At 35.8% G+C, this 26,813-nt stretch overlaps 3 protein-coding genes across 8 annotated transcripts; 2 read left to right on the top strand and 1 right to left on the bottom strand.

Annotated features, from left to right (window-relative positions):
- Positions 1 to 494: 494 nt before the first annotated feature.
- LOC129304653 (eukaryotic translation initiation factor 3 subunit C-like) lies at positions 495 to 5,603 on the top strand. 3 transcript variants are annotated; one of them, XM_054944373.1, is made up of 4 exons: positions 495 to 652; positions 1,549 to 1,616; positions 1,726 to 3,513; positions 4,395 to 5,603. In XM_054944373.1, the coding sequence occupies exons 2-4, from the start codon at positions 1,593 to 1,595 to the stop codon at positions 5,382 to 5,384; spliced, it is 2,802 nt and encodes a 933-aa protein (XP_054800348.1). In that variant the 5' UTR covers positions 495 to 652; positions 1,549 to 1,592; the 3' UTR covers positions 5,385 to 5,603. The 3 variants fall into 3 exon arrangements, with proteins under 3 accessions (XP_054800348.1, XP_054800351.1, XP_054800349.1); XM_054944376.1 differs by lacking the exon at positions 495 to 652 and adding an exon at positions 709 to 728; XM_054944374.1 differs by lacking the exon at positions 495 to 652 and adding an exon at positions 752 to 976.
- A 289-nt stretch (positions 5,604 to 5,892) lies between these two features.
- On the bottom strand, positions 5,893 to 9,995 carry LOC129304654 (uncharacterized). 3 transcript variants are annotated; one of them, XM_054944379.1, is made up of 3 exons: positions 9,766 to 9,995; positions 8,217 to 9,152; positions 5,893 to 7,357 (listed from the first exon to the last, which is right to left on the bottom strand). In XM_054944379.1, the coding sequence occupies exons 2-3, from the start codon at positions 9,138 to 9,140 to the stop codon at positions 7,217 to 7,219; spliced, it is 1,065 nt and encodes a 354-aa protein (XP_054800354.1). In that variant the 5' UTR covers positions 9,141 to 9,152; positions 9,766 to 9,995; the 3' UTR covers positions 5,893 to 7,216. The 3 variants fall into 3 exon arrangements, with proteins under 3 accessions (XP_054800354.1, XP_054800352.1, XP_054800353.1); XM_054944377.1 differs by lacking the exon at positions 9,766 to 9,995 and adding an exon at positions 9,560 to 9,728; XM_054944378.1 differs by lacking the exon at positions 9,766 to 9,995 and adding an exon at positions 9,560 to 9,723 and having other exon boundaries at positions 8,229 to 9,152.
- Positions 9,996 to 15,447: 5,452 nt separating this feature from the next.
- LOC129305700 (uncharacterized) lies at positions 15,448 to 25,975 on the top strand. Of its 2 annotated transcripts, XM_054945688.1 has the most exons (15): positions 15,448 to 15,843; positions 16,339 to 16,473; positions 16,633 to 16,712; positions 16,921 to 17,004; positions 17,151 to 17,238; positions 17,642 to 17,802; positions 17,912 to 19,850; positions 19,968 to 20,278; positions 21,127 to 21,442; positions 21,613 to 21,768; positions 22,409 to 22,547; positions 23,787 to 23,863; positions 24,404 to 24,543; positions 24,815 to 24,923; positions 25,340 to 25,975. In XM_054945688.1, the coding sequence occupies exons 1-15, from the start codon at positions 15,676 to 15,678 to the stop codon at positions 25,532 to 25,534; spliced, it is 4,098 nt and encodes a 1,365-aa protein (XP_054801663.1). In that variant the 5' UTR covers positions 15,448 to 15,675; the 3' UTR covers positions 25,535 to 25,975. The 2 variants fall into 2 exon arrangements, with proteins under 2 accessions (XP_054801663.1, XP_054801664.1); XM_054945689.1 differs by lacking the exons at positions 15,448 to 15,843; positions 16,339 to 16,473 and having other exon boundaries at positions 16,946 to 17,004.
- The last annotated feature ends 838 nt before the right edge of the window (positions 25,976 to 26,813 follow it).

The following is a 26,813-nucleotide window of genomic DNA, read 5'->3' as shown; positions in this document are numbered from 1 at the left end:
AAACTCAAAAATTTATTAAATATATAATATTTTAATGATATAGATAAAATATAAAAAATATATATTTAGAACAAAAGATCGTGTCAACCTGTTTAGTGTAATTTTTTAAAAATAAAAATGATAATTAATCTATCTATATTATTACAATTTGAGTTTAACAAAATTATTATTTTTAATTATTAAATTATCTCGCATCTTAACTTCAAATCTTAACTTTACAACTATTTCAAGATATTAGTTTTATGATTGTCGGATGCAGGGGATGCCTGGGAAATAACAAAAATATTAATTTTATAAACTAAAACAAAAATAAATAATCAATATAAAAAATTAAAAATAACTAAAATCTTCTTTTTTTATATACACATATATATGAAAATTTTCGAGAGTATTATGAAAAATTTACTTTTCCTGGGCCTGATTCTTTTTTGTACATTGGGCTCATCAATAGCCAATAGCGGGGCCAGGCCTATTATTTGTGCCCTACCTCTTTTACTCCTCGCCTTCTTCCGTCCTTCCCGAACACCTTCCGGACCCTTCTTTCCCTGCTTGGCCGCCGCAGCATCGGGAAGCGAACACCACAGCAGTTACTCTTTACATCTTCGCCTCGTTTCAGCCGAGGAATTCTATTAGACACGTTAACGTCATACAGGTACAAAAATAGAACTTCTTTATCGGGTTAAGGCATATAATCGCTTCCTTGTAAAGGAAAGGGCGAGCAGGTCTAGGTACGTTTCGCGCCTGCGGCGATTTCGCCGGAAGATCTTTGCCAGTAGTGCCGTCCTCCCCGCTGGCTGTATGGGCGGGCTGTCTCTCGCTGCTGCGTTCTGTTAGGCTATGGATTACAGGAACAAATGTAGTTGAATGAGACAGCTGCGGGTTGCACGTTGCACGCTTAAAATTCATCTCTTGGATCCGTTTGCAGATTTCACCTGTTTACTTCTTCCGTCTTGATATTCGGTTTCATGAATTCGTCGTATACTTTCTATGTCCTCCGTTTAATTGTCACTTATTTACGAAACATGATTAGGAAGATATAGACGTGCTTTTTCTGTGATCGACCGAAGGATGTTTCAAAGTATACCATCTTTTTTTAATAAAATACAATTATTTTTCTGATTCAGATTTTAGATGCGATTTGAAGTTAGCGCCGCTAGAATTACGCTAGAACACAAATTAGGTGGCAAACGAGAAAGTGGTCAAGTAACACAAACGATTTGTTAAGCAGTAATCAAGTGCCTTTGGGTGTTTCTAGGAGGCTTACGAACTGTTGCATGAAACTGTGCATTATCTGACTTCGTACCTTCCCATCTACTGAGCCAACTTTTTAGGTAGCTGAACTTTCACGTCTGTTATAGGGTATCTCTTCTCCAGATACTGTGCGTTATATGTTGAATGGATCTATTTTTAGTTATAGTCATACTTATAAATTATAAATTATAAATATGTCGATGTTTTTTTTCTTTTCGTGCCGTTGAGCTCTTATTATTATTATTAATTTATCTGTTTGCTGTATTTACCGGGTAGTGTTTTTTATCATCATTGCAGACTCTTGGTTATATTCACTTGCTGCTTGTTGCTGTCGACCAAGGATGGCTTCTAGATTCTGGACACAGGTCGTTAAAATTATGTTTGACTGCCTCATTTTTGTTGATTCCTTATCCTTTGGAATTGAACAACATTACCACTTTTGTTGACGCAAGTGTATTTTGTTTATAATCACAGGGTGGTAGTGACTCCGAGGAGGAGGAGAGTGACTATGATGAAGATGTTGAGAATGTAGCGGGTGAATCTACTAGCCAAGCTGTTAAAAGCAGATACTTGCAGGGTAATGCTAGTGACAGTGATGATTCCGATGATCAGAAGCGTGTTGTTAGGTCAGCCAAAGACAAGAGATTTGAAGAAATGTCATCTACAATTGATCAGATGAAGAATGCTATGAAGATTAATGACTGGGTGAGCTTGCAAGAGAGCTTTGATAAAATAAGCAAGCAGCTTGAGAAAGTCATGCGTATCACTGAATCTGAGAAGGTGCCTACTCTTTACATAAAGGCACTTGTGATGTTGGAAGACTTCCTGGCACAGGCTCTGGCAAACAAGGATGCCAAAAAGAAGATGAGTAGTAGTAATGCTAAAGCATTGAACTCAATGAAGCAGAAATTGAAGAAGAATAATAAGCAATATGAGGATTTGATTACTAAATATAGAGAAAATCCTGAGAGTGAGGAGGACAAAGATGAAGAGGAGAGTGAGGATGAGGATGAAAGTGAGGAGGAGGTAATTGAGGAGATTGATAAGATACAGAAGTCAGATTCTGAAGATGGCGATCAAGATGATGAGAAGTCAGATGCAACTGATGCCCCTTGGGACCAAAAACTTAGCAAGAAAGACAGGCTTATGGATAGGCAGTTTATGAAAGACCCTAGTGAGATCTCGTGGGACATGGTCAACAAGAAGTTCAAAGAGGTTGTGGCAGCTAGGGGCAGGAGGGGAACTGGAAGGTTTGAGCAGGTTGAGCAGCTTACCTTCTTAACAAAAGTTGCCAAAACGCCAGCACAGAAGCTGGAAATATTTTTCAGTGTTGTTTCTGCTCAATTTGATGTTAATCCTGGTTTAAATGGGCATATGCCTATTAATGTGTGGAAGAAATGCGTGCTGAATATGCTGGTCATTCTTGATATTCTAGTGCAGTACCCAAACATAGTTGTTGATGATACAGTGGAGCCTGATGAGAATGAAACTCAGAAGGGCACTGACTACAATGGACCAATTCGGGTATGGGGCAACTTAGTTGCATTCCTAGAAAGAATTGATGCTGAGTTTTTCAAGAGTTTGCAATGTATTGATCCCCATACTCGTGAGTATGTTGAGAGACTTAGGGATGAGCCCATGTTTCTGGCTCTTGCTCAGGACGTCCAGGAATATCTTGAAAGAGTTGGAGATTTTAAAGCTTCGTCAAAGGTAGCCCTTAGACGTGTTGAACTCATCTATTACAAACCACAGGAGGTTTATGATGCCATGAGGAAATTGGCTGAACTGGCAGATGACAATAATGGGGAGGTGGATGATGAGTCTAAAGGGTTTGAGGATACAAGGACTCCTACTGCATTTGTTGTTACTCCTGAGCTTGTTCCTCGAAAACCCACCTTCCCAGAGAATAGTAGAACGCTAATGGACTTATTGGTGTCCTTGATATATAAGTACGGGGATGAGCGGACAAAGGCACGTGCTATGCTTTGTGATATATATCACCATGCCCTTCTGGATGAGTTCTCAACTGCACGTGATCTGCTGCTTATGAGCCATTTGCAGGATAGCGTTCAGCATATGGATATATCAACGCAGATACTTTTTAACAGGGCCATGTCACAGTTAGGCCTCTGTGCTTTTCGGGTTGGACTGATTTCTGAGGCTCATGGCTGTCTCTCTGAGTTATATTCTGGTGGAAGGGTGAAGGAGCTGCTTGCACAAGGTGTCTCACAAAGTCGCTATCATGAGAAGACTCCAGAGCAGGTGTTGAACATGCCCATTTTTTCCGTTTGATTATTTTGTTACTGTGACTATTATTCATGTTTTGGCCATGGCGACTAATTATATCAATGTTGTTTTTTTTTCCTGTTAATAGTTTTAATGTTTTATTGCTGGTAGTATTTGCTATTTGCATATTCTCCCTGGGCTTTCCTTTATGTAATTGGTTATTGATTATTCATTTTCTTGTGGTAGTTCTAGTTTCTGTACAGTGTGATATCTCAGTTGCAATGTTATTCTGGGTTCAATGTGTTAATCGAGAGTATGGGGCTAATAAAGATGCTGACAGATATTTGTGCATGTGATTGTTAATCAGTTATATATAAATCTGTGCGCCTTAGATTCCAGTCACTTTAGTATTGTGATATTTTATTGGTTGTGGATCTGTTTCTTGGGATACAAGTCAATTGGATTGGATTATTTAATTTATATTCCTTATAGACATTTTGAAGGAAGTTGAGCTCGAGGATAATTGGGAACTGTAAACTGGGAACCTGATTTGTTTGGGGGCATAGGGTAGGTGTCTGTGTGTGGTCATGATCTGTGCTAATGCAGGAAATGTTTGGTGATTGTAGACTTCCATCATCGCTGTATACCATTTTCTACGTGAAAATATGTCATCAGTTCATCCAGGGCGCTGTTTACTTATTACTTATTAGTCTAATAAGACTTTCATTAACATTCATAATATTAAGCTTCTTCTACTATCATAGTGTTGTCATGTGTTGCTTATGCTACTGAATGTTTTCTTTACTGCTGGTAAAACTATTTTTCTACCACTTCATTTTTGCTGGACTAGCTTTTATTGTTGCATTATGAGAATTGCCATTGAAGAGGCATAGCAGTTAACAATTTTCTCCCTTCAGGAAAGGTTGGAAAGGAGACGCCAGATGCCATATCACATGCACATTAACCTTGAGCTCCTGGAGTTGGTACATCTTATTTGTGCTATGCTTCTGGAAGTTCCTAACATGGCAGCTAATGACTATGATGCAAAGCGCAAAGTTATTAGCAAGACTTTCCGTCGCTTGCTTGAGGTTAGCGAGAAGCAAACATTTACAGGTCCACCTGAAAATGTTAGAGATCATGTTATGGCTGCTACAAGGGCCCTTAGCAAGGGAGACTTCCATAGGAGTTATGATATCATCAAGTCGCTGGATGTCTGGAAATTTGTTAGAAATCATGAACAGGTGCTTGAAATGCTCAAGGAAAAAATCAAGGAGGAGGCACTAAGGACTTACCTCTTTACCTTCTCTTCATCCTATGATTCTTTGAGCCTTGAGCAGCTCATGAAAATGTTTGACCTCTCTGTTCCTCACACCCATAGCATTGTTAGTAGGATGATGATAAATGAGGAGCTCCATGCAAGCTGGGATCAACCAACTGGCTGCATAATTTTCCAGGATGTGAAGCACTCTAGATTGCAGGCTTTGGCATTCCAGTTGACAGAGAAGTTGTCTATTCTTGTGGAGAGTAATGAAAGAGCAATAGAGGCAAGGATAGGTGGTGGTGGGTTGGATCTTCCCCTAAGGCGGCGAGATAGTCAGGACTATGCTGCTGCTGCTGCAACATCTACTGTTGGTGGTAGGTGGCAAGACTTGTCACTTACTCAGACAAGGCAAGGCAGTAGTGGACGTGCAGGATATAGTATTGGTGGAGGAAGGCCGTTAACATTTAGCCAAAATGGCTATTCAAGGGACCGAACAGGAAGAGGAGCAGGTGGAGGCTATCAGAGCACGAGATATCAAGACTCTGCCTATGGTGGTTCTGGGAGGACAACTCAGGGTTCAGCACTTAGGGGAGCGCAGGTGGATGCATCCACTCGCATGGTTAGCCTTAAAGGAGTTCGCGCTTAAAGTATTGAAGCACCACCTAGTACCACAGTATGTGTTTTATGCTTGCAGCGTTTAAATTAGCCGGATCCGGATCTTTTAGTTTTGATAATTCTGTTGCTTACTGCAATGGATTTTTTTATTTTATTTTTTACCTTTAATGCTTAATTTGTATTTGCTGAGGCCACAGTGAGAGGCATGATTTTCAATACTATGCAAATTGTTGCTTCTTGTTATTCGTCATTTTGATTGTGTTTCTTTAGATTCAAAGCGAGTTGATGACAGATTTCAATAGGGTCTAGAATTCTAGCTAGGAAAGCTCATTTTGAGAAAAGTTGTTTTTGCATCTTTGATCATCCACCACCTTAAACTAATGTAAGGGGTGTATGATATTGATTTGGACTCTCTTGTAGTCTTTTTGTCGTTCCAGATTTTCTGTTATGAATGGTATTCAGTTTTATTCCCAAAAAAAAAGGGTCTTGAATTTCACGTTAGTGTGGTGGGGTTCACAACCGAAATCTCATTTCCTTAATGACGACATAACATAATTCATTGGCACTTGGCAGAATGATAGATTCACAATTTAAGCATCACTGATAGCCCGGAGCTACTAGTGGCATTTCATGTATTGATGAACCAACCGGTGCAGAGGCTTAGGCTATTGTGTTTAGCAGAGAGGTGTGGACCGCATTTGAGAGGGGTTGATAGCTTTTCGGTTTGCTTGATGTTTTTTTTTCTGGTTTTGTTTCTGTGCAGTCTTCATTTAGCAACTTAGCTTGTACATTTAAAGCAAGAAAAGGAAAAACAGAATTTTAGGTCCTTGTACTATGAAAAACAAAAGTACAGGACTAAAAACACCAAAAAGAAAAAAGAAAAAAAATATAGAGATCGATAATAAAATGCAAACTAAGTATAAGGACTTAAAATTATATATATATATTTTTTTTAAAAAAAGTCCTCAGCCAACATGCTTGAAGAACGGATTTTCTTGAGAACATCTTGCATGTCCCTTTTACGACCGAACACCTTCAGACGATACTTGCATGCAGAAGTATGTTATAATTCATCAACAATAGGAAAGGAACCACGCTCTACCCATAGCAGCCAAGAAGTTGCGACATCGCAAGAAGTAACCACAGTTCTCTCTCTCTCGATTTTTTTTTTTTTTTCCTATTGTGAAATGGCATGTGTGGTCATTCACTAGCAAAATAAAAAATAATAACAAAAACTCTCGAACATGTAAAGATTCCATATAAATTTGAAGTCAGCCTTCACTTTTGTCAGACAACTTTAATGTGTTTGCTGCATGTCCATTCTCTGCACCATCATTTTTTATGTAGCTTTGAGTGCATTCTATCTGATAAATGTTCCACCTTTGAAGTCTGAACCCTTTTAAGTTATCAATTCATATAGTTTTGTTCGTTACTCATCCCATACGGCACTGCGCTACACTTATTTTGAAGTCTGTATGGTATCTTCATTATCCTTAACCTCAAAATGATCATCTTCAACACAATTGTCTTTAATGTTAATCTCAGCATTCCACTTTATCCAATCGACTTGATGTGTTAATATCTGTGATCACTTCATTTTTGTTATAAATCTCTTCATTCTCCTTGTTCAAAGAACTAAGTTCAGCTTCAACTGATAAAATTGCCATCTCTGAAGTCTGTATTTTGGTTACCGCCCTTGGTTTTATTGCGACTACATTCACTGTCTACATTCTTGGGATTATTCTCTGCACAGCTCTTTTTCATGATGACACTGACTTCAACTTTAGCTGATGAATTTACCTCATTTGAAGTCTGTGAGCGCTGCTCATTGCCTCTTGTTATGATATTAATATTTTCATTATTTTATTTCACGGCAATATTGACTGCACTCTTTTTCTTCTTGGCACCGACTTCTAAGGCCCCCAGTTTTGATTCGATATCTCTTACAATCAACTGTAAAGATCTCACACCTTGAGCCTCAGCTAACTGGCTGTTTGATGATGCCTATACAAAGAAATTACAAGCCTAATGTTGATTATAAGGTGATTGAAACATCTCTTCCAGAGAGCATGTGACAAGCCCAACAAATGTTATGGCAACTGAATAGTGAATAATGCTAAAAGCTACAATTGCACGTTTCATTGATGTACAGGCACAAATATAACATATCAACTGCGTGGGAAAAATAAATTCATTTTCTCAAACTTTTCAGCGAACTACACTATTTACTTGAAAGCATTTTCTCAAACAAAGCATATCAACAGCAGGGGAGAAATACATATTTCTAGTACTACTCTGTTTACTTGAAAACATCTCCCATAATTTCCTTCCCTAGGAACTAACTTATGAAATGAAATTGAATAGAGCTTGATTGAGGCATGCGTAAAACTTGATCTGTGTTTTTTTTTTTTTTTGGGTGGAAAACAAAACTTTATCTCATCAAAATTCTTACAAGGATGTTTTCAAATAACCAAACAAAATGTTGGTTTGCTCACAGGAACAGTAAAAGATATGTGGAACCATAGGCTGTATCAAAATTATTAACAGGCTGAAAAAGGATTTTGTTTTGCATTAGACTTTCTCAATGGTGTTTAATAAGACAACAAAGAATTTAAGTAGAATGCTTTCAGTTTGACAATGGAGCGGGCCATGAAAACTTTCAGCAAAGACAATTCCTCTAACATATTTTTATTTTTTAATATATAATATAAAAATTATATATTTCTAATTCAGCTCTTAAAGTCTTCTAAAACACTAAAGATTTTTGTTTTTAAAATTAGCCTTTCTGAAATTATAATAATGTGCTTCGGTACTAAGTTTTAAGTTCTATCACACACAATTTATGTCCTGATCATTAATATACCTGCAAACTAACCTGGAGAATTTGCTCCATTCGTTGTTTGAGATCTTCTTCAGATGCTTCTCTGTGGATGCCTTGAAGACAGTACAACAAGTGGCTATGAAGATTGTCAGAACAATGTTCATTAATCCTGCTTTGCGCAATCGCAGACGGACAACCCACTGCATAGAAAGGACAGCTTACAAGCTTCATTGGGCAAACAGTTATGCAGTGTCTATCCATTTCACGTCTCATAACGCTGCCTGAACAAATCTGCTCACATGGAATTATCTTGAAAGGACAAGTTGAATCATGCTTCTCCAAATGACTTGCACACAACCTGGCATCACATCCCTGATTTTGGCAGATCGTAGATCTAAAGCTGCAATGTTGAACGTGATTGGCAAGCTCTTGTGCATAATTAAATTTCATGCCGCACTTGATTAAGTTCTTCAAGTCAACATTTTTAAGCAAAGTTTGTGCAAGTGTTTTTCTCCTTTCTAGCAACCAAAACCCATCCATTTCCATATCTTGTAAAAAATCATCTATTTTGTCTTCTCTTGATTCACTCAGCAGCCATCCTGAAACCCGACTAAACAAGTTTCTTTTTGAACTTGCAAAGTCATCAACAAAACATGAAATGATATCAAACGGATGATCCCGTAGTTCACCTTCTACGATGACAGACTCGGCAACAAACGATTCACTTCTTTGGGTAAGATAATCTATCATTTCTTTTCTCAAATCAACAGCCACTGAACCAGGAGTCTTGAAGAGATCTCCTGATGTGTTATCAACACAGGCAGTGGCTAATCCTGGAAGTAACATTTGAGCCAACTTGTAAACTACTTCTGTATCAAAAAGATCACAATGGAACAAGGGACTTTTCTTTTTCTCAACTTCAATCTTCTCAAGCCCAGGATCCACATCACTTGTAGGCAGGTCCATGCCTGATAACACCTGCAAACAAGTTTCAGACAAAAAGCGTCATTCTATGCCCTCCAATACATTTGACATCATTTTGAATTTCTTCATAAAATTACTTTATAATACTAGCAGTGACTTCTATTCTAGATCACGAACGATGTAAAAAAGATTTCCACGAGATAGGATACAAAAAAGATTTCAGCATTTAGTGCACAATATTGACGATCTAATGGACTTCAGACAGGAAAACATCATCGTCTCAGGAGCCAGAACGAGGAAACAAGAACATAATTAATCTCGCCTCAGCTACCGATAGTTGTCATCAGATATCAAAGGAAACCTAACATATAGTTTCCAAACATCCAATGGATCTCAAATTCCCCCCCCCCCACTTCACCTCCTCCTTCACTCTAAGCGTTCATAAGCTAAAACGAACCAACCTTGTGCATTCGAAGACCAGATTCTTAAAGGATATTAATATATATCACATAATAACCCGATTGATCAGTAAATTAAACCGTCATTATTCATCACGAAGCTATTGCATCCAACTTAACCAGTCCGTTGATGTTGAATTTCGCCTCTCACTCACGAAATCGAAAGGTTACCGAAGTTATATATATATATATATATATGGAATTTGGGCTCTAGAAATATGCCCAAACTGTTCTGCGACTACGAACAAGGTCGGTGGAGCTCGGGTGCTCAGCCCGTCGTATGCTCCTTACTGTTGCATTTTAGCATTATATATGATCACGGATTAAAATAAAGAATTAACATATAGTATACTTCGTTTGAGAGAGAGAGAGTTCAAACTTCAACATGTCAGGTGCTTTATTTGCGGTTTCTGATTCTTCAGGACACCATTTACAGCTATGTTTCTTTGCCAAGCAACTTTGGACTACTTCCTACGTCTCTGGGGAATTAGATGTCAATGCACGGTAACTATTTTTGACATTGATCATTTGTAATTTACGTTAAGTTCCCAAGTAATAAGAAAGCATTATTCAAATTTTAAAATTAAAACAATTAAATTTAATATATTATAAAAACAAATAAAAATCCATATATGACATAAAAAAATGTAACAAAAATATTGTATAGAATCGGAGATATAGACATAGAGTGAAGAAAAAAGTAAAAGAAAAATAAAATTAATGAATTGGATAAATAAAAAACAATTATTAAGAAAAATAAATAACAGAAAGTATAAGATAAATAAAATTAGTAAATAGATGGAAATAGATAAATAAATAGTTAGTTCGAACAAAATAAAAGTTAATATAAAAACTTAAAAGGTATGGACTACTTTTTCCTTCTGTTTTCTAATGGTTTAAATATTGTTAAATTTTCCATTGGCCAGAAAAAAATAGAAACAATTACAATTAGGTCCCATAAAATAGAAAAATTATTCTGTAATCTCTTAGTCCTTTGGTGTGAATAATTCTATAAGTAAAATTACTCATTTGCCTTGACTAAATCAAAAGGAAAGAACGAAGAAGGAAAAGCCATTTTCGCGCAATGGAGGTAATGAGCTGAGCTCTCGTAATCATCTTTAAAAAAGTGAGTCAGGTAGGATTGTTTTGTAGTTAAAATGTGAGCCCACTGTTATCCTCCCATCCCATATTACTATATCTTTGATCTTGTAAGTACGTTTGGTGTTTGAGACTGTAGGAGCTCACGAAGAAGAAAAGCCCAACTTTGACCTTTGGTTTTACTGTTATTGTAACTGCGCCGAACAAAGTAAATGATGAGATCGATTTGCATGTGTTATTTGCTAATAATTTAATTCAGTCTTTTATTGTTTGTTAGTCAGATAAAGCCAAGTGGGTTATATATATATATATATATATCTATGAGTATATTAGTTTGGGTGATCTCTCTCTCTCTTTATGTGATATATCTGTGATGAGCAGTCACAGACCTTACATTTGCAATGGTATATTTGAGATTATAGTATTACTTGGTTGAGTTGATAAATTTGTTATCAAATGACAAGATGTGTTGTTAATAGTCTAAGCGTCAGTTATCAATATATTATGAGTAGCTATTAATATGTTATGTATAGTTCAGGTTGAGCTAATAATCTATTATAAAGAGCAGGTTGAGCTAATAAATTTATTATAAAATGACAAAGTGTATTGTTAATAGTCTAAGTATAAGTTGTTAATATGTTATGAATAATTGTTAATATGTTGTGTGTGGTGCAGATTTAGCTGATAAATCTGTTATGAAATACATAGGGAGAGTGTAAGAACAAGAACAATAAAGGAATGGCTAATATAAGAAAAGTTGAGAAGAACGTTATCATCAGTTATAGGACATGAAAGCAAGTAAAGAAAGTGGACAATGCTTGAGGCTAGTATTTACATATGATAATCCACGTCTAGGTTTAACAGTCACAAATATGTTAACTCGAATATTCTTGAAACAATCAAAGACTAGAAGGCCTAGGATGTGAATATCAATTTTAAAACAAGAAGTTTTATCGTTGTAGAAGGTGTTACAAGACCAATCATACTTTCAAAACTTGGAAGAACTTGAATATGTGCTAATTAATGTTAGAGACATGCATTTTTTTTTATTTATGTAGCTGTTATTTTTTTGCAAATGCATATGGTATTTTTTGTAAAAAGTTATTAGACTCAAATAGAATTATTAAATATCCATGCAACCCAGTTGTTTTTTTTTTTGGAATAAGTTGTGAATATCATGTAATGACATGAAAGATGTTTCTAAAGCTGTACTATATCTTATATGTGAACTTGTAAATAAGGATGTAAGTCTTATTCTCCTTTTTTTTTTGTCAATGAACGAGCATGAAGTAGTAATTTCTCTTTGCCTTATTGTTATTACCCTTTCCCCAAGTATAAATGGTTGGTCTGTAACACTCATGTACATTTAAAATGAAAATTTCAAAATATTGTGCAACAAGGTAAGTACATAAAGTGCAAAAAAGTTTTATCTTAAAATGATATGCACAACTTAAATATTCCTTCTATCTTTCATTTTTTCTTTGGTTCGATCTTGATAATATAAACATGATAGTAAATTCTTTTTCATCGTTACGATGATTGAAAACCCACCACACACATTTAACTTTCATCTTTTGGAGGTCATTCTAAATAAACAAATCAAAAAAGAAATTGTGGCCCTAAAAAAGTAAGTGAGCAATAGATTTGTCAGATCAACCTGCATCGCACAACATATTAATAACTATATATAACATATTGATAACTTACGCTTAGGCTATTAATAGCATATCTTGCCACTTCATAATAGATTTATCAGCTATTTTTTATAACAAATTTTTCAACTCAATTTGAATTACACAGAATATATTGATAACTACTCATAACATATTAACAACTTACGTTTAGACTATTAACAATACGTCTTGCCATTTTGTAATAGATTCATTAACTTAACCTACTTTTTATAACTTGAACCACACAAAACACATTGATAACAACTTATAACATATTGACAACTTATGCTTAGACTATTAATAGTATATCTTGCCATTTGATAACGAGTTTATTAACTCAACTAAATAGCATATTAATCTCGAATACATCATTACAAATGCAAGGCTTGTGATTGCTCACCACAGATACACCACGTAAAGAGAGACCACCCAAACTAATATACTCATAGAGAGAGTAAGATATAACCCACATGACTTTATTCGACCAACAAATAATAAAAGACTAAATTAAATGATTAGAAAAGAACACATGCAAATCGATCTTATCATTTACCTTATTCGGTATAGTCACAATAACAATAAAACTGAAGGTCAAAGCGGGGCTTTTCTTCCTTGATGAACTCTTATAGTCACAAACACCAAACGTGCTTAAAAGATCGAAAATGTAGTAATATGAGATGGGAGGATAACAATGGGTTTGTATTTTAGCTACAGAATGATCATACTTGGCTTACTTTTTCAAAGACGATTGCAAGAGCTCAACTCGTTACCTTCACTGTGCGAAAATGGCTTCTCTTTCTTTGTTCTTTGCTTCTGATTCAATTAGAACAAATGAATAATTTTACTTATGAAATTATTTACACCAAAGAACTGAGGGACTGTAGAATAATTTATCTATTTTGTGGGATCTAGTTATATTTAAGTTTCTTCTATGTGACTTGATTATAATTTTTCAAAAAAAAAAGCTGTTAAATTTTGTGCTCAGTTGTTTGAAATTTAAATTTATAATATTCACTATTTGCTAGAGCTAAATCATCGATATTTAAACATAAAAATTCTAACAAGATAAATTATCTAACATAAATAGTGTGTTCTTTTCCTTTATCCACATTTAATTTTTAATAAATTAGTAACGTAGTTAGTAATAATATGCTGGTAAAAAAAGTAATCAGTTATAATAACCACAACCTTAGAATTAATATATAGAGGCATTATAATCTCACCAACACCTTTTCTGGCAAAGATGTCATTTAGTAATATGATTAATAAATAATATTAAACTTCTAATTAATTATGAACTCGACTATGTGTCTTTTGCTTCCATACATCAAACAATCAATCAATCATCCATGATATTTTCAAATCTTGTGAGTGAATTTTACATCTCAAAATCTTAGTTATGGCATGCATTTTTACCTTGTTATTATTGTTGTTATTTATATGTCATACGTGTATATATTATTATATTATACGTTTTTATTCCTATTTCCATCTTCTATCAATCTATTCACAAAACAAATGTTTAATATTGGTTCTATCTCAATGATGATTGCATTTTCTGTTCAGAATAATGAAGAGGCATCAACGTCAAATTTAAAATCCATCTTGCATTAAAAAAAAAAAAAAGCTGCGAGGGCAAATTAAAAAAAAAAGGCTTTAGAAATGAAACGAGAACAATTGGCCCTTCATCTTCTTCATGCAAGGATTATTTGTAATGTATACATCTATAGTGCTGTAATTTAATATAAAATTTCAAATAATTAAATCCTATAAACATTAAGAGAAACTAATAACTTCAATTTCAGATGAATCAAATGAGGCCAAAAGATTTGAGAATGAAATGGACAATGATGTACAAAAAGGTGTATATTATGTCTTCAGCTTATCCAGGATTGTTATTACACTTAAATGATGCACACTCATTTATCAATCGAGCTATATTGATTCCAATCATTGAGATTGTTGATAGAATAAATGATTATGCATGCTCTATTCTATCTGGAGAAGTTGTTGAATACTTAAGTTTGGATTTATTTGTAGAACATGTCAGGATTAAGATACTTTATAGGATCTATACACCCTTGAATTTCTAAATACCATTAGCAATTCAGGTTTACCACCACATAAGTTGACACTGAAGGCAGGAGTCCCTGTAATGCTTATAAAAAACATTGATAAAGTTTCAGCACTTTGTAATGGCACTGGGTTGGGGATAACATTCTGAAGCAAAAATTTCATCAAGGCCGAGCATGAAAACGTTCCAATGTTGGACGTGAAGTTCTAATTCATTGAATGGTATGAAAGGTTCAAGACTCCCATTTACGGCAAAGAGGAGGCAATTTCTTGTTATCATATCCTTTGCAACAACAATTAACAGGAGCCAGGGGACAGCCTCCCAGCAACATTGGTTTATATCTTCCTAAACGGCCAGTAATCCCTCGTGGTTAGTTATATGTTGCTATCTCAAAGGTAAGAAATGTTGAAAGACGCAAGAGATTGATTCATGATTTTAAAAACAACTTGAAGACAAATACTACTGTCAATCTAGTATATAGAAAAATATTCCAGAATATCAATTTTAAAAATCCTTAGCCATGTTATATTACTTTCATTCACTAATATTTAATGATAGTAGTGGGTGAGATTTTCTTGATGTCTTCACTGGCATGTTTAAGCCAATCCCCAAGGACCTTGTAATTCTTGCAATACTATCATTTTATATTGAACAAACCTATTATTATGATAAAAAAAAATTACGATGGAGTTGGCGGTTATTATAGTGTTGTCATTTTATAAATTTATTTTTCATGAGTTTTTTTGAAGTAAAATATTTTCACTTTATAATGTTTTAATACAAAAATTGTTATTTCTTAATGCCGTTGCACAGTATTGCTTTCTAGTTGAAGATAAGTCAGACTGCTTGTAATTATAAATAATTTAATTTAATGCATTTATTTTATAGACGTTATGGAGTATCGAGTGTATATTGGTTAATGACTAATATCGAGTGTATATTGGCTAATGCATTTACTTTTCAGGTCGTGTTGCCGGTGGGAGAGGTTAGAAGAAATTAATGACTAATACAATAGATAGATAATAAATTAAAAATGAAAAACCGGTGGTGAATGCATCAATGATTCTTCCCATCTCGCCTGGGTGAGAAATGCGAAGCACTTTTCAAGTCTTCTCGTTGCCTCCTACACGATGTAGCATGCGTCTTTAGTGTTCCAATGGAAGCAAGAAGAACCACCAAACACCATTCAACGCTGTCGTCTTTATAGTTTTCTCGGAAACAACCGTTAAGATTAACCTAAACGTCACACACTGGTGAGTTCTAAGTTATTGCCAATGGCTGTTTCGGAGGAAGAGTGCTCGTCTGCTAAGTGCGGGCCCTCATCGTCTTCCTCCAGCACCGCCCACTACCTTGCCAAGTGCGTTCTCAGAGGAAGTGTCGTTCTTCAGGTCCTATATGGTCACATCCGTTCCCCCTCCTCCAGGGACGTTGTGTTTGGCAAGGTTCTTCTTTTATCCATGTTCTTTTTTTTTTTTTAGTAGAACTAATTTGTAGAATTTCCTGGTGCTACTATTCAAATCAAGCTTCAAATCAGGCTTCCATTCCGTGAGGGGTGGGTTTTAGGGATGGAACCTCTCGAGTATTTTTTTTTTTTTTTGTTCATTTGGTTAACTTTGGCTCCGACTGGACCCTTTTAAGACTTTTAATTCATTGCTGGCACACTCTTCACTGCTTGTCACTATGCTATACGAAGAAAGTGATGACTTGGAGAATCAACTGATTGTTAAAATTGTTCCTTGTGTGTTTTGTTTCTTGTATGAATACTTCTCCTCAATCAAGGATGTAAACTCTGTATATCTAATGCTTGGTCTGGGTTGGAAGTTGGAACGGACTTCTTCCCGCTCGTATAACTAGCTTTATCTTACTATTTTATGCTTTTGTTATGACTAGTATTATTGGATTAGTATCATGCTGTTGCTATTGATTTGTACTTTCAGGAAACGTCATTAGAATTGGTGATAATTGGCGAGGATGGGGTTGTACAATCTATCTGTGATCAGCCCGTTTTTGGCACGATTAAAGATCTGGCCATGTTACCGTGGAATGGGAATTTTCATGCGTGGGATCCAAAGGTGTGTGCAGTGGAAATTCTTTTTGGCTTAACTAACCAAGGGCTGATAGTAGAGCTGCTTGTTTCCCTGAAAAACAACTATCTATGTTGGATCAAAGCAGTTGTTGAGATTTTTTTCCCACCAAGATTGAATCTTTTTTGATCCTTCTTTGTTCTATAGATGTGGGGTAAAGACCTTTTGGTTGTTATATCTGATTCTGGGAAGCTGACATTGCTTACATTTTGCAATGAAATGCACAGGTTTGCTTTGTCTTCCCTTTTTCTTGGTAATTTGTTGGTTTTGAGCAATATACTATTGAAATTCAGTGACCGCCTTTTGTAACAATAACCAATAACCACTTTGTATGATTCAAAGTGGAAATATTTGAGTTAGCTGCTACTGAATTTGTGAAGTTCTTGAATTATTCTCTACTCAGCTTCCTCCTTCTTTCTATATGCATCAATTTAGGTTTTTTCCTGTCACACATGTTCAGCTATCTAATGCTGGAAGCACAAGGCATATTCCTGGAAGAATGCTAGCAGTTGATACCAGGTGATGCCTTTTCCGGACAGAAATTTTTTGAAAGCATCCATACTTGCCTTCTGGTCATGTCCACGATCTGTTTTATGTTTTATTTGTAAGCATATTTCAATTTCACTCTATACTGGTTGTATTGACTCTTGGTTTCATTTCTGCAGTGGTTGTTTTTTTGCTGTCAGTGCATATGAAGATCAGCTAGCTCTCTTTTCAATGTCAATGTCTAAAAGCAGTGATATCATTGATGAGGTCCAGAACTACTGTAACATTTTCCATTTTCGAAAATCTAGATGTGATTGCATATTAGCACACATGTTTTTATGTATAGGATAGGGATTCTTTCCAGAACACAGACATACATTATTGGATAAAGTAATCTCTCTGGGCATGCTTTTAGCTATTTTGTTGATAAGGCTTGATATATCTTCAAATATATTAGTTGGCTTTGTCAGCAGCTTTGTGTCTTTCATTATTATTATTATTTTTTTGGCATCTTTTTTCTTCGTTTTTTTCAACGTCCTAGACTTGTAGCATTGTATTTTATCCTCCTTTATTGTAAGTCCTTTTTTTTTTGGGTCTACTTTGGTTGGAACATTTCTTCTTTTTCAGGAAAAAAGAATTCTTATGAGATTTTCTTGTTGTGTAACTCTAGAGAATAACTTACTCTGCTGAAAGTGAAGGGGCTGCAAATTCTCATAGAAGCATCCAAAGACGCAGCATAAATGGTACCATTTGGAGCATGTGCTTTATATCACAAGATTCTAGGCAACTAAACAAGGAGCATAATCCTGTACTAGCTATTCTTCTAAATAGGTATGATAATTAAGAGTTTATTTTAAGACTGGGTTCTATGATTGGAAAAATCTCTTTTGTTATTATGTGTCGTGGATGAAGTGCACTAACAAAAAATTATATCCTACAGGAGGGGAGAGTCGCTAAATGAGTTGCTTCTATTAGAATGGAATATTAAAGCACGTGCAGTATATGTTATTTCTCAGTTTGTTGAAGCTGGACCTCTAGCACATGACATTGTTGAGGTTCCCAATTATCATGGACTTGCATTTCTTTTCAGAGCTGGGGACATTCTCTTAATGGATCTCAGAGATGCTTGTAACCCACTTTGTGTCTACAGGACTAGCTTAAATTTTTTATCCAGTGCTGTGGAAGACCAGACTTTTGTAGATGATTCTTGTAAATTACAAGACGTTGATGATGAGCACTTTAATGCTGCTGCTTGCGCTTCTTTGGTGCTGAGTGATTTTGATCCCATGTGTATAGACAGTGACAGTGGCTGTTCTAATTCTTGTTACAAGTATATATGTTCATGGAGTTGGGAGCCTGAAAATAATAAAGATTCTAAGATGATCTTTTGCTTAGATAGTGGAGAATTTTTCATGATTGAGATTTGTTTCGATTCTGATGACCTTAAAGTCAATCTCTCAGAATGTCTGTACAAAGGTTTAGCCTGTAAGGAACTTTTGTGGGTCGTGGGTGGATATTTAGCTGCACTTGTAGAAATGGGGGATGGCATGGTCTTGAAATTCAAAGATGGAAGGCTATGCTATAGTTGTCCTGTCCAAAACATTGCCCCAATCTTGGATATGGTAGTTGTGGATCATCATGATGAGAAGCATGATCAAATGTTTGCCTGCTGTGGTGTGGCACCTGAGGGGTCATTAAGGCTTATCCGAAGTGGTATCTGTGTAGAACAGCTTTTGAGGACTGCTCCTATATATCAAGGAGTCACTGGTACTTGGACACTTAATATGAAAGCTATTGATTCATATCATTCTTTTCTTGTGCTATCATTTGTTGAAGAGACCAGAATATTGTCAGTTGGCTTAAGTTTTACTGATGTGACTGATTCTGTTGGTTTTGAACCTAATGTCTGTACTTTGTCTTGTGGCCTTGTGAGTGATGGTGTGCTTGTTCAGATTCACCAATGTGCAGTGAGGTTATGTTTGCCTACAAAGACTGCACACTATGAAGGCATTCCTATGCCCTCTCCTATTTGCACATCCTGGTCACCAGGCAATGTAAATATCAATTTAGGGGCTGTTGGGCATAATTTTGTGGTTGTATCAACCTCTAATCCCTGTTTTTTGCTGATCCTTGGGGTTAGGTTGGTATCGGCTTATCATTATGAAATTTATGAAATGCAACATTTGGAGTTGCAAAATGAATTATCTTGCATTTCCATTCCTAGACAAAAATTTGAGCAAAAACAGTCAGATTTATCCATTTCAACACATAGCAACTTCACTGCTTCCTTTCCTAGTGGCGACATTGGTAACTATTTTGTTATTGGCACACATAGGCCTTCAGTGGAAATTTTGTCCTTTACACATGACAGAGGGGTTACAATTATAGCGTGTGGGACAATTTCATATACGAGTACAATGGGTACAGCTATAAGTGGCTGTATACCTCAGGATGTACGGCTTGTTTGTGTTGATAGGTTTTATGTTCTTGCTGGATTAAGGAATGGGATGCTTCTTCGCTTTCAGTGGCCATCAGATCGACCTGCTTCACCACTATTAAACATGGATGCTGCTTTGTTTAATATAAATTTGGTACATTCTGAGGAAAATATATCTAACAAGGAAGAGGACTTTCCTGCCACTCTTCAATTGATTGCTATCCGTCGCATTGGTATTACTCCTGTTTTCTTGGTGCCTCTGGGTGACACACTTGATGCTGATATAATTGCACTAAGTGATAGGCCGTGGTTGTTGCATAGTGCAAGACACAGTCTTTCATATACTTCCATCTCATTTCAGCCTTCCACACATGTCACTCCTGTCTTCTCTGCTGAGTGTCCAAAAGGAATGTTATTTGTTGCCAATAACTGTTTACATCTGGTAAAAAAAGTCATACTTATGTAATATTTACTGCTTTCTTTTTTCTTTTAGCTCTTTTTTTATTATGCCTTCATTGTTCTGTCATTATTTATGCGCTTTAGTTATGTGATGCATTAGGTGGAGATGGTGCATAGCAAGAGACTCAACGTTCATAAGTTTCATTTGGAGGGCACTCCACGGAAGGTTTTATATCACAATGAAAGCCGGATATTGATTGTGTTAAGAACTGAATTGAATTGTGATACATGTTTATCTGACATATGCTGTGTCGATCCCCTAAGTGGTTCAATACTGTCTTCTTATAAACTTGAACTTGGAGAAATAGGAAAATCCATGGAACTAGTAAAGGTTGGAGGTGATCAGGTGCTCGTGGTTGGAACTAGTCTTTCTTCTGGTCCTGCCATAATGCCAAACGGTGAAGCTGAGAGGTTTCACATCTATCTTTTATTCCTCGTTTTAGTCACAATCTAATTGACAAGTTTGGTTTCCTTCCAATTATTGACTTGCCAATGACTTACCTCTTCTAAGTTGCATTATGGGTTGTATAAGTTAAATAGCCTGAATCTCCATTCAGCAACTTGCAAAATGTTTCTTCGGGACCATGCCAAAATGATCTATACAGATGTGTACGCACACACAGGTGCTCATACGAGCACATCCCATTGATTTTGAACATGCAAAAGTAAACTTCATTGGGATACATCTATCTCCAGAGCATGCTTCACCAACCAAAATAGGACCTCTGAATTTTCTTTTACTCGTGATCTATGAAAGTCTTGTTTGGAAGAGATGTTCACAAGGAGTGCTATGTTCCATTCTCCTTCCATGATAGATCTAAAACTGAAGGACACCCAGACTTTTCACTATATGGCATGTACAGCTTTGAATATTTTTGTCACAATGCTGCTATCATTATCTTCAAATAATGAACATGTTTAAAGTTAGGGCATCCTTAGCTGCATTTTAGCAATAGATGCATATAAGTAGTCGTTTGGCTTCCAAGATAGGCTTAGTCAAAAAGTTTAACTCCTCAATTCTGCCTATAGTATGAAGCTATCGTTTTTAGTAAATTTGTTATCTTACCCTGTTTTCCTTTATCTTTTTATCTTGTTAAGTATGAAAATATTAGTACATTGCCAACAAATTTCATGTTGCCTACTTTTACAAGAGGTCCCTACTATATTTTTCTGCAGACCTGTAGGAGAAAGAATGTCAATAAAGTCTTTTATTTTCTGTCATATGGTAGCTATGTAATATTTGGATCCTTCTTTGGCAGTACCAGTGGCCGTCTTCTTGTTCTCTGCCTTGAGCATGTGCAAAATTCAGATAGTGGTTCAATGATATTGTGCTCCAAGGCAGGGTCATTATCACAAAGAACTTCTCCGTTCTGTGAAATTGTTGGATCTGCCCCTGAACAGCTATCAAGCAGTAGCCTTGGGAGTAGCCCTGATGATAATAGCTCTGATGGTGTTAAATATGATGAAAATGATGTGTGGCAGTTGCGATTGGCTTATGCAACTACATGGCAGGGAATGGTCCTTGCCATCTGTCCATATCTTGATCGCTACTTCTTGGCTTCTGCTGGCAATGCTGTAAGTTGTAAAGTCTTGGCTTTTCTTCTTTCATTATGTCTTGTTTATCATATCACAATCTCTCTCTTTCAACATCAGAAAGTTCTGTATGTATGCTCAATACATGTTTATTTTACAACATTTCTTTCCCATTCTCTGCTGATTAATTTATTTTCTTCCCCCCCTTCCAGTTCTATGTTTGTGGTTTTCCAAACGACAATCCTCAAAGAGTGAGAAAATTTGCTGTTGGAAGGACGCGTTTTATGATAACATCTTTGACTGCCCATTTTACTAGAATTGCTGTTGGTGATTGTCGTGATGGTATCCTTTTCTATTCTTACCATGAGGTGAGTGACAATGACCTTATTCTCATATAAATCAACGAAGGAAAATGCAGAGACTGGATGTCTATTCTGTATTTTTTTTTTGTTTAATTGTGGTTATTTTATGTGAAACTTATCTTCATGCTTTTCTGTATTCTGTTTCTTATAAAACTTTTTTACTTTTGGAGCTCTTTGCCCTCCATATTTTGTGATGTGTATGATTGGACATTCTGGATCATGGTTCTCTAGTCACGATACTGCTTTAATTAGTGATGGAGTGGGATGTTGGCTGCAAGAAGATAAAGGGAGATGATGAGATGCTAGGACTTGGGGCAGAGAATGCAAATAGGAAGAACAAAGAATAGACACAGAATGTTAATAAGATGAAGAATGAGATTAAACATGGTAATAATAAAAAAAAAAAGTCAAGACTTAACAAAAGGGCATGACATCAATTTTCGGAGATAGATAATGAATTTTTTTTTTCTTTTTTGCAGAGTCACATTTGACTAAAATGCAAAATAAGGATATGTGATATGTACAATTACTGTATAAAAATGAGATAAAAAATTGGGTGATGTTAGAAGCAATATTGGAGTCAATTAATAAATATCATGTATTCATGTTACATATAATATATAATTACTTGCATCTTCAATTGTAGGAAGCAAGAAAGTTGGAGCAACTTTATTGCGATCCATTGCAGCGGTTAGTCGCTGATTGCATTCTCTTGGATTCTGATACTGCTGTTGTATCAGATCGTAAAGGCAACATTTCTGTTTTATGTTCTGATCATCTGGAAGGTAAGGCTGAACTAAGCCGCTTGGGTTTCAAGTCATGTATTTAGCTGTCAATTACCACCTTTTATTGTGTGAATCATTGTCTATCTTTTTGAACTTTTTATGTTCTCAGGCCTCAGGCTTTTAAAATATGAACTAATTGGTTTTGCGGCAAAGTGTTTCATGGCTTGCTTATGGTTGTGATAGAATTATGCCCAATACTGGATTACCCTAACATTTTGATTGTGTTACGTAGGATTAGTAGTTACTCAGTTTTCACTGTCAGTTAATAAAGGAGGTTATTTAGTGTCGTTATTAGCCGATTGAGCATTTAGTTGTTACTAACCATTATAACTAACTAAAGGTCCATTTGTTTAAACCTTAAAAAAAAAACAAAAACAAAAACAAAGTAATTTTCAGATTGTCTGAATAACTGATTTAAGTTACTTTGTCTTTGGTTACAATCATAAAAGCACTTTTTATTTGAAATATGATTAGAAATATGATTTTTTTAATATTCTAATTATTTTTAAAAGCTTTAAACAAACATTTTAACATTCTTAGGGTACTTTTTCTTTAAAAAGGTGATATTTTCATAAAAAAAAAAAACTAAAATAAACGGGTGCTAAGTAAGGGTTATTATGAAGGGATTGGTGTTGATTAAATAATATAATTGCATGCAGATAGCTTGAAGCTATCAAATTTTTTTGTGTATTAGTTTTAGTTAAAATTGTTTCCATACAGTACTGCCTTTATGAAAGTTAATCCAGACAGAGTAATCATCTGTTTTACTAGTTCAACAATTACATGTTTGTTGGAAAACATTTAAAAACCTTATAATTTATGTATGGTTGCTACGTTTCTGCATTGTATGTAAAGCAATAGGAGCCTCCCCTTTTTCCTATAAAGGATGTGCTGTTTGAATCGTTGCTGAAGGTGTTTGTCTTACCTTGTTATGGGCACCAAAACAGGGTGGAGAGTTCTCCTCCAAAAACACTGTTGAGGCAAGAGAATGAATCCATTTATGTACTAAATAGAGTTTCCCATTCTACTCAATATCGGAGTGGGAATCTCAAACTTCCTTGGTCTCCATTAGTGTGATCCCTTATTTATTAATTTTTAAGAATATATTTTTATTCTATTACTGTACTTTATTGTTGAAGAAGCTCTTGGATTAATTATTTGTTGAATCCCCCCCCCCCAAAAAAAAAGAAAGAAAGAAACAAGGTTGTAACCTTATTTGTTATGGTGCTCCTGCCTCAGACAATGCCAGTCCAGAATGCAACTTGAAGCTAAGATGTGCTTATTATATGGGTGAGGTAGCCATGAGCATTCAGAAGGTAAATCCTTAAAAATTTCATGCATGAAAAGTTGTTTATTTGCATTTCTTTGGAGAAATTTGAAGATATAGGTTGCAGATCCAATATGCTGAAATTCATCGCCTGATTTGGTAAAGATGATTCCTCTACAGGAGAAGACATATCTTTGGGTCACACTTGTTTTTCATCAATGTATGCTGACTTCTAGAGGAAATACCTAAAGTTTCAAACCAAAAAAAAAAAATAAATAAAAGAAAAGAAAAAACTGCAATGTTTCTGAACTTTTACAATGATTGGTGGCAGGTCATTGCTACCCTTCCACCCTAGCCTCATGTTTTGACTTGTTCCTTGGCCCATGTGTGTTGTATTGTAAACGTGAATGAATGAGGAAAAAGGATGTTGCTTTCATTTATTGTATGCCTGTGGTTGATCGGTTTCAAGCTGCTGCTTATTTGTTCTTTGGTTCCCATATGTTGCTTTTTCTTCCTCCTTGCCCTTCTTGTCTCCCACCCTTTGCATTTGCTGCGCAGAAATCACCTTTATAGCTTATGGTTATTTCAGGGCTCATATTCATACAGACTTCCAGCGGATGATATTTTGCAAGGTGGTGATGGCCCTAAGACAAATGTCGATTCATTACAACATACTGTAGTTGCTACTACTTTGTTAGGAAGCATTATGATCTTCATTCGCTTGTCAAGGTACCAATTAATTTTGGCGGTTGCTCTCTCTACTAATATTAAGATGAATAATTTTTGTAACTAGAACATAAACGTTACCCTCCTCAATCCATATTATGCGACTCTTTTCTCTTAGAGTTCTGTACAGATATTTAGACCCTACACATTCACATCTGCAGTCTTCAACTTTCATTGGATTGGTGAATTTGGGGCGATTCTCTAGTGCAGATTAGCGTCGCTTTTTAATTTAAAGGCCTGGCATGTCTGAGAAACATCATTTGTCTTTTTGTAGGGAAGAATATGAGCTCCTAGAAGCTGTGCAAGCTAGACTCGTTGTCCATCCATTGACTGCACCTATTTTAGGAAACAATCATTTTGAGTTTCGTGGCCGTGAAAATCCAGTAAGCACTAACTGGATTCATTTACTTAATTTTAGTTGAGTTTTTGGTGTGGCCTCTTTCTGGCTCTAATTTGTAGTTGCTTGAGAAAGTCTGTTCATGGTACTTCTCTTCGCCCTCGACTTCTTGTGACCATGTTCTGATTATAAAGTCGTTCAGCTTGTTAAAATACGTTTTCTTTTCCATACCTGTTCAACTCAGGTATTTTACTTTCTTGCATCTCCCTCATATTTTCGTGACTATGATTACGGGTTTAGTTTTTTATCAAGCATTTCAGGAAACTTGATAATAGAAGGATTGGTTTTCACCTTATGACAGATTCAAACTTTTGTTTCTATTCTCTAATTCCAAGAACAAAAGAGTCTACTCTTGTACCTTCAGTCATTAATTTTACTCTCTTGTTATCATCTTATGGATAGGTTGGAACACCAAAGATGCTTGATGGTGACATGCTGACTCAGTTTTTGGAGCTAACAAGTATGCAGCAAGAGGCCATTCTATCCTCTGAACCACCGGAAATGGTGAAATCAAGATTGAAGTCACTCCCACCTTCACATTTTCAGGTCAACCAGGTGGTCCAACTTCTTGAGCGAGTTCATTATGCACTCAACTAGATCCCCTTTTATGTCCTCGACCTTTTTTTCCCGCATGGGACATGAAAGGGCTTCCAAGCTTCAGTGGAAGAGTTGGATACTCTGTTCATTTCTTGTCTGGCCTGGAATATAAACCAGTTGACGTAATGTAAGGTCAACTGTGGACTTACGCTTACACTTTACGTTTCCGACGGATGCTTGTTCAAAGTTAATAATCTTGTGGAAAGGACTGGAGTTCTATTCAACATTGTGGCTTGTCAGTGAGAGATTCGACAGCTGCAAGGGGAATACAATGCTTGTGCAAGGTTGCAGTCCTCTTCCTCTAAGCTATAATCTCTTGTATTTCCATGTATTAGTAGCATTCACATTGCTTTGTTGCTAGAAATTGTACAATAGTAAAATTAGTGACTAGCATATTTTTTTAAATATATTTATATATATATATATATATATATTTTTTTTTTTTTTGGGTGATAGAAACAATCCTTGTATATTTCTTAATAAAAGAAACTCGGCGCTTCGCATTGAGGTCATATTTTTCATCACCCGGCATTCCTTGGCCCGTTGTTACTTGCTGTGGTGGATTTTCAAAGTTTGTTAGAAGGAAAGGGAGCAGAAAAATTCATATAAATTGACCGCAAAAATACAGTAACAAGAAACATTGAATTGAGTAAGCAAAAGTGCAATACCATTAATCGTCAAGCATAAAACACAGAGCAATTAGATTAGATTCATAACAAATGGAAGCTTGAGGAGCTCAGTAATTCATATGTTCCACACAACCAGCAAACGTAAAAATCAAATCAAACAACATAGAGAAAGGAAAAGAGATTGAATGGAATGATAAGTTAATAAGTTGAAAATGTTAAAGAAATTATTGCATATTATTTTGATTAGTAATTAATAATTGATAACAGTAATTATTATAGATTATATATAAATTATACTTATAAATTTGTAATGAAGTCTCCGTGAAATACGTTTTTGCCCACCCTATGGGCCTCACCTAGGACTGTGCAATTTATCCGGTAACCCGTATACCCGCCCATACTCGCCCGACCAGTGATTAAATGGGTTAATCCATACCCGTTATTTAAGAAAAATAAACGGGTATGGGCGGGTATAAGCCCGTATATCAATAAATGGGCGAGTGATGGGTAAGGCTACGGGTGGCCTATACCCGCCCGTTTATATTAAAAAAAAGTGTTGGCTGGACTGGGTTTGAGATGCATTTGGTTTTGGGCTGGGGGTTGTTTTCAAATAAAAAAAAGACCCAAGCTGTTCGGTAGTTGAAACCTGT

This window comes from Prosopis cineraria, unplaced genomic scaffold (genome assembly GCF_029017545.1).
Source record: "Prosopis cineraria cultivar Desert tree isolate PC_DT_omini unplaced genomic scaffold, ASM2901754v1 PC3, whole genome shotgun sequence".
NCBI lineage: Eukaryota > Viridiplantae > Streptophyta > Magnoliopsida > Fabales > Fabaceae > Prosopis > Prosopis cineraria.
The sequence above is the reverse complement of the archived record's forward strand: the minus strand, read 5'-3'. Positions and strand labels throughout refer to the sequence as shown.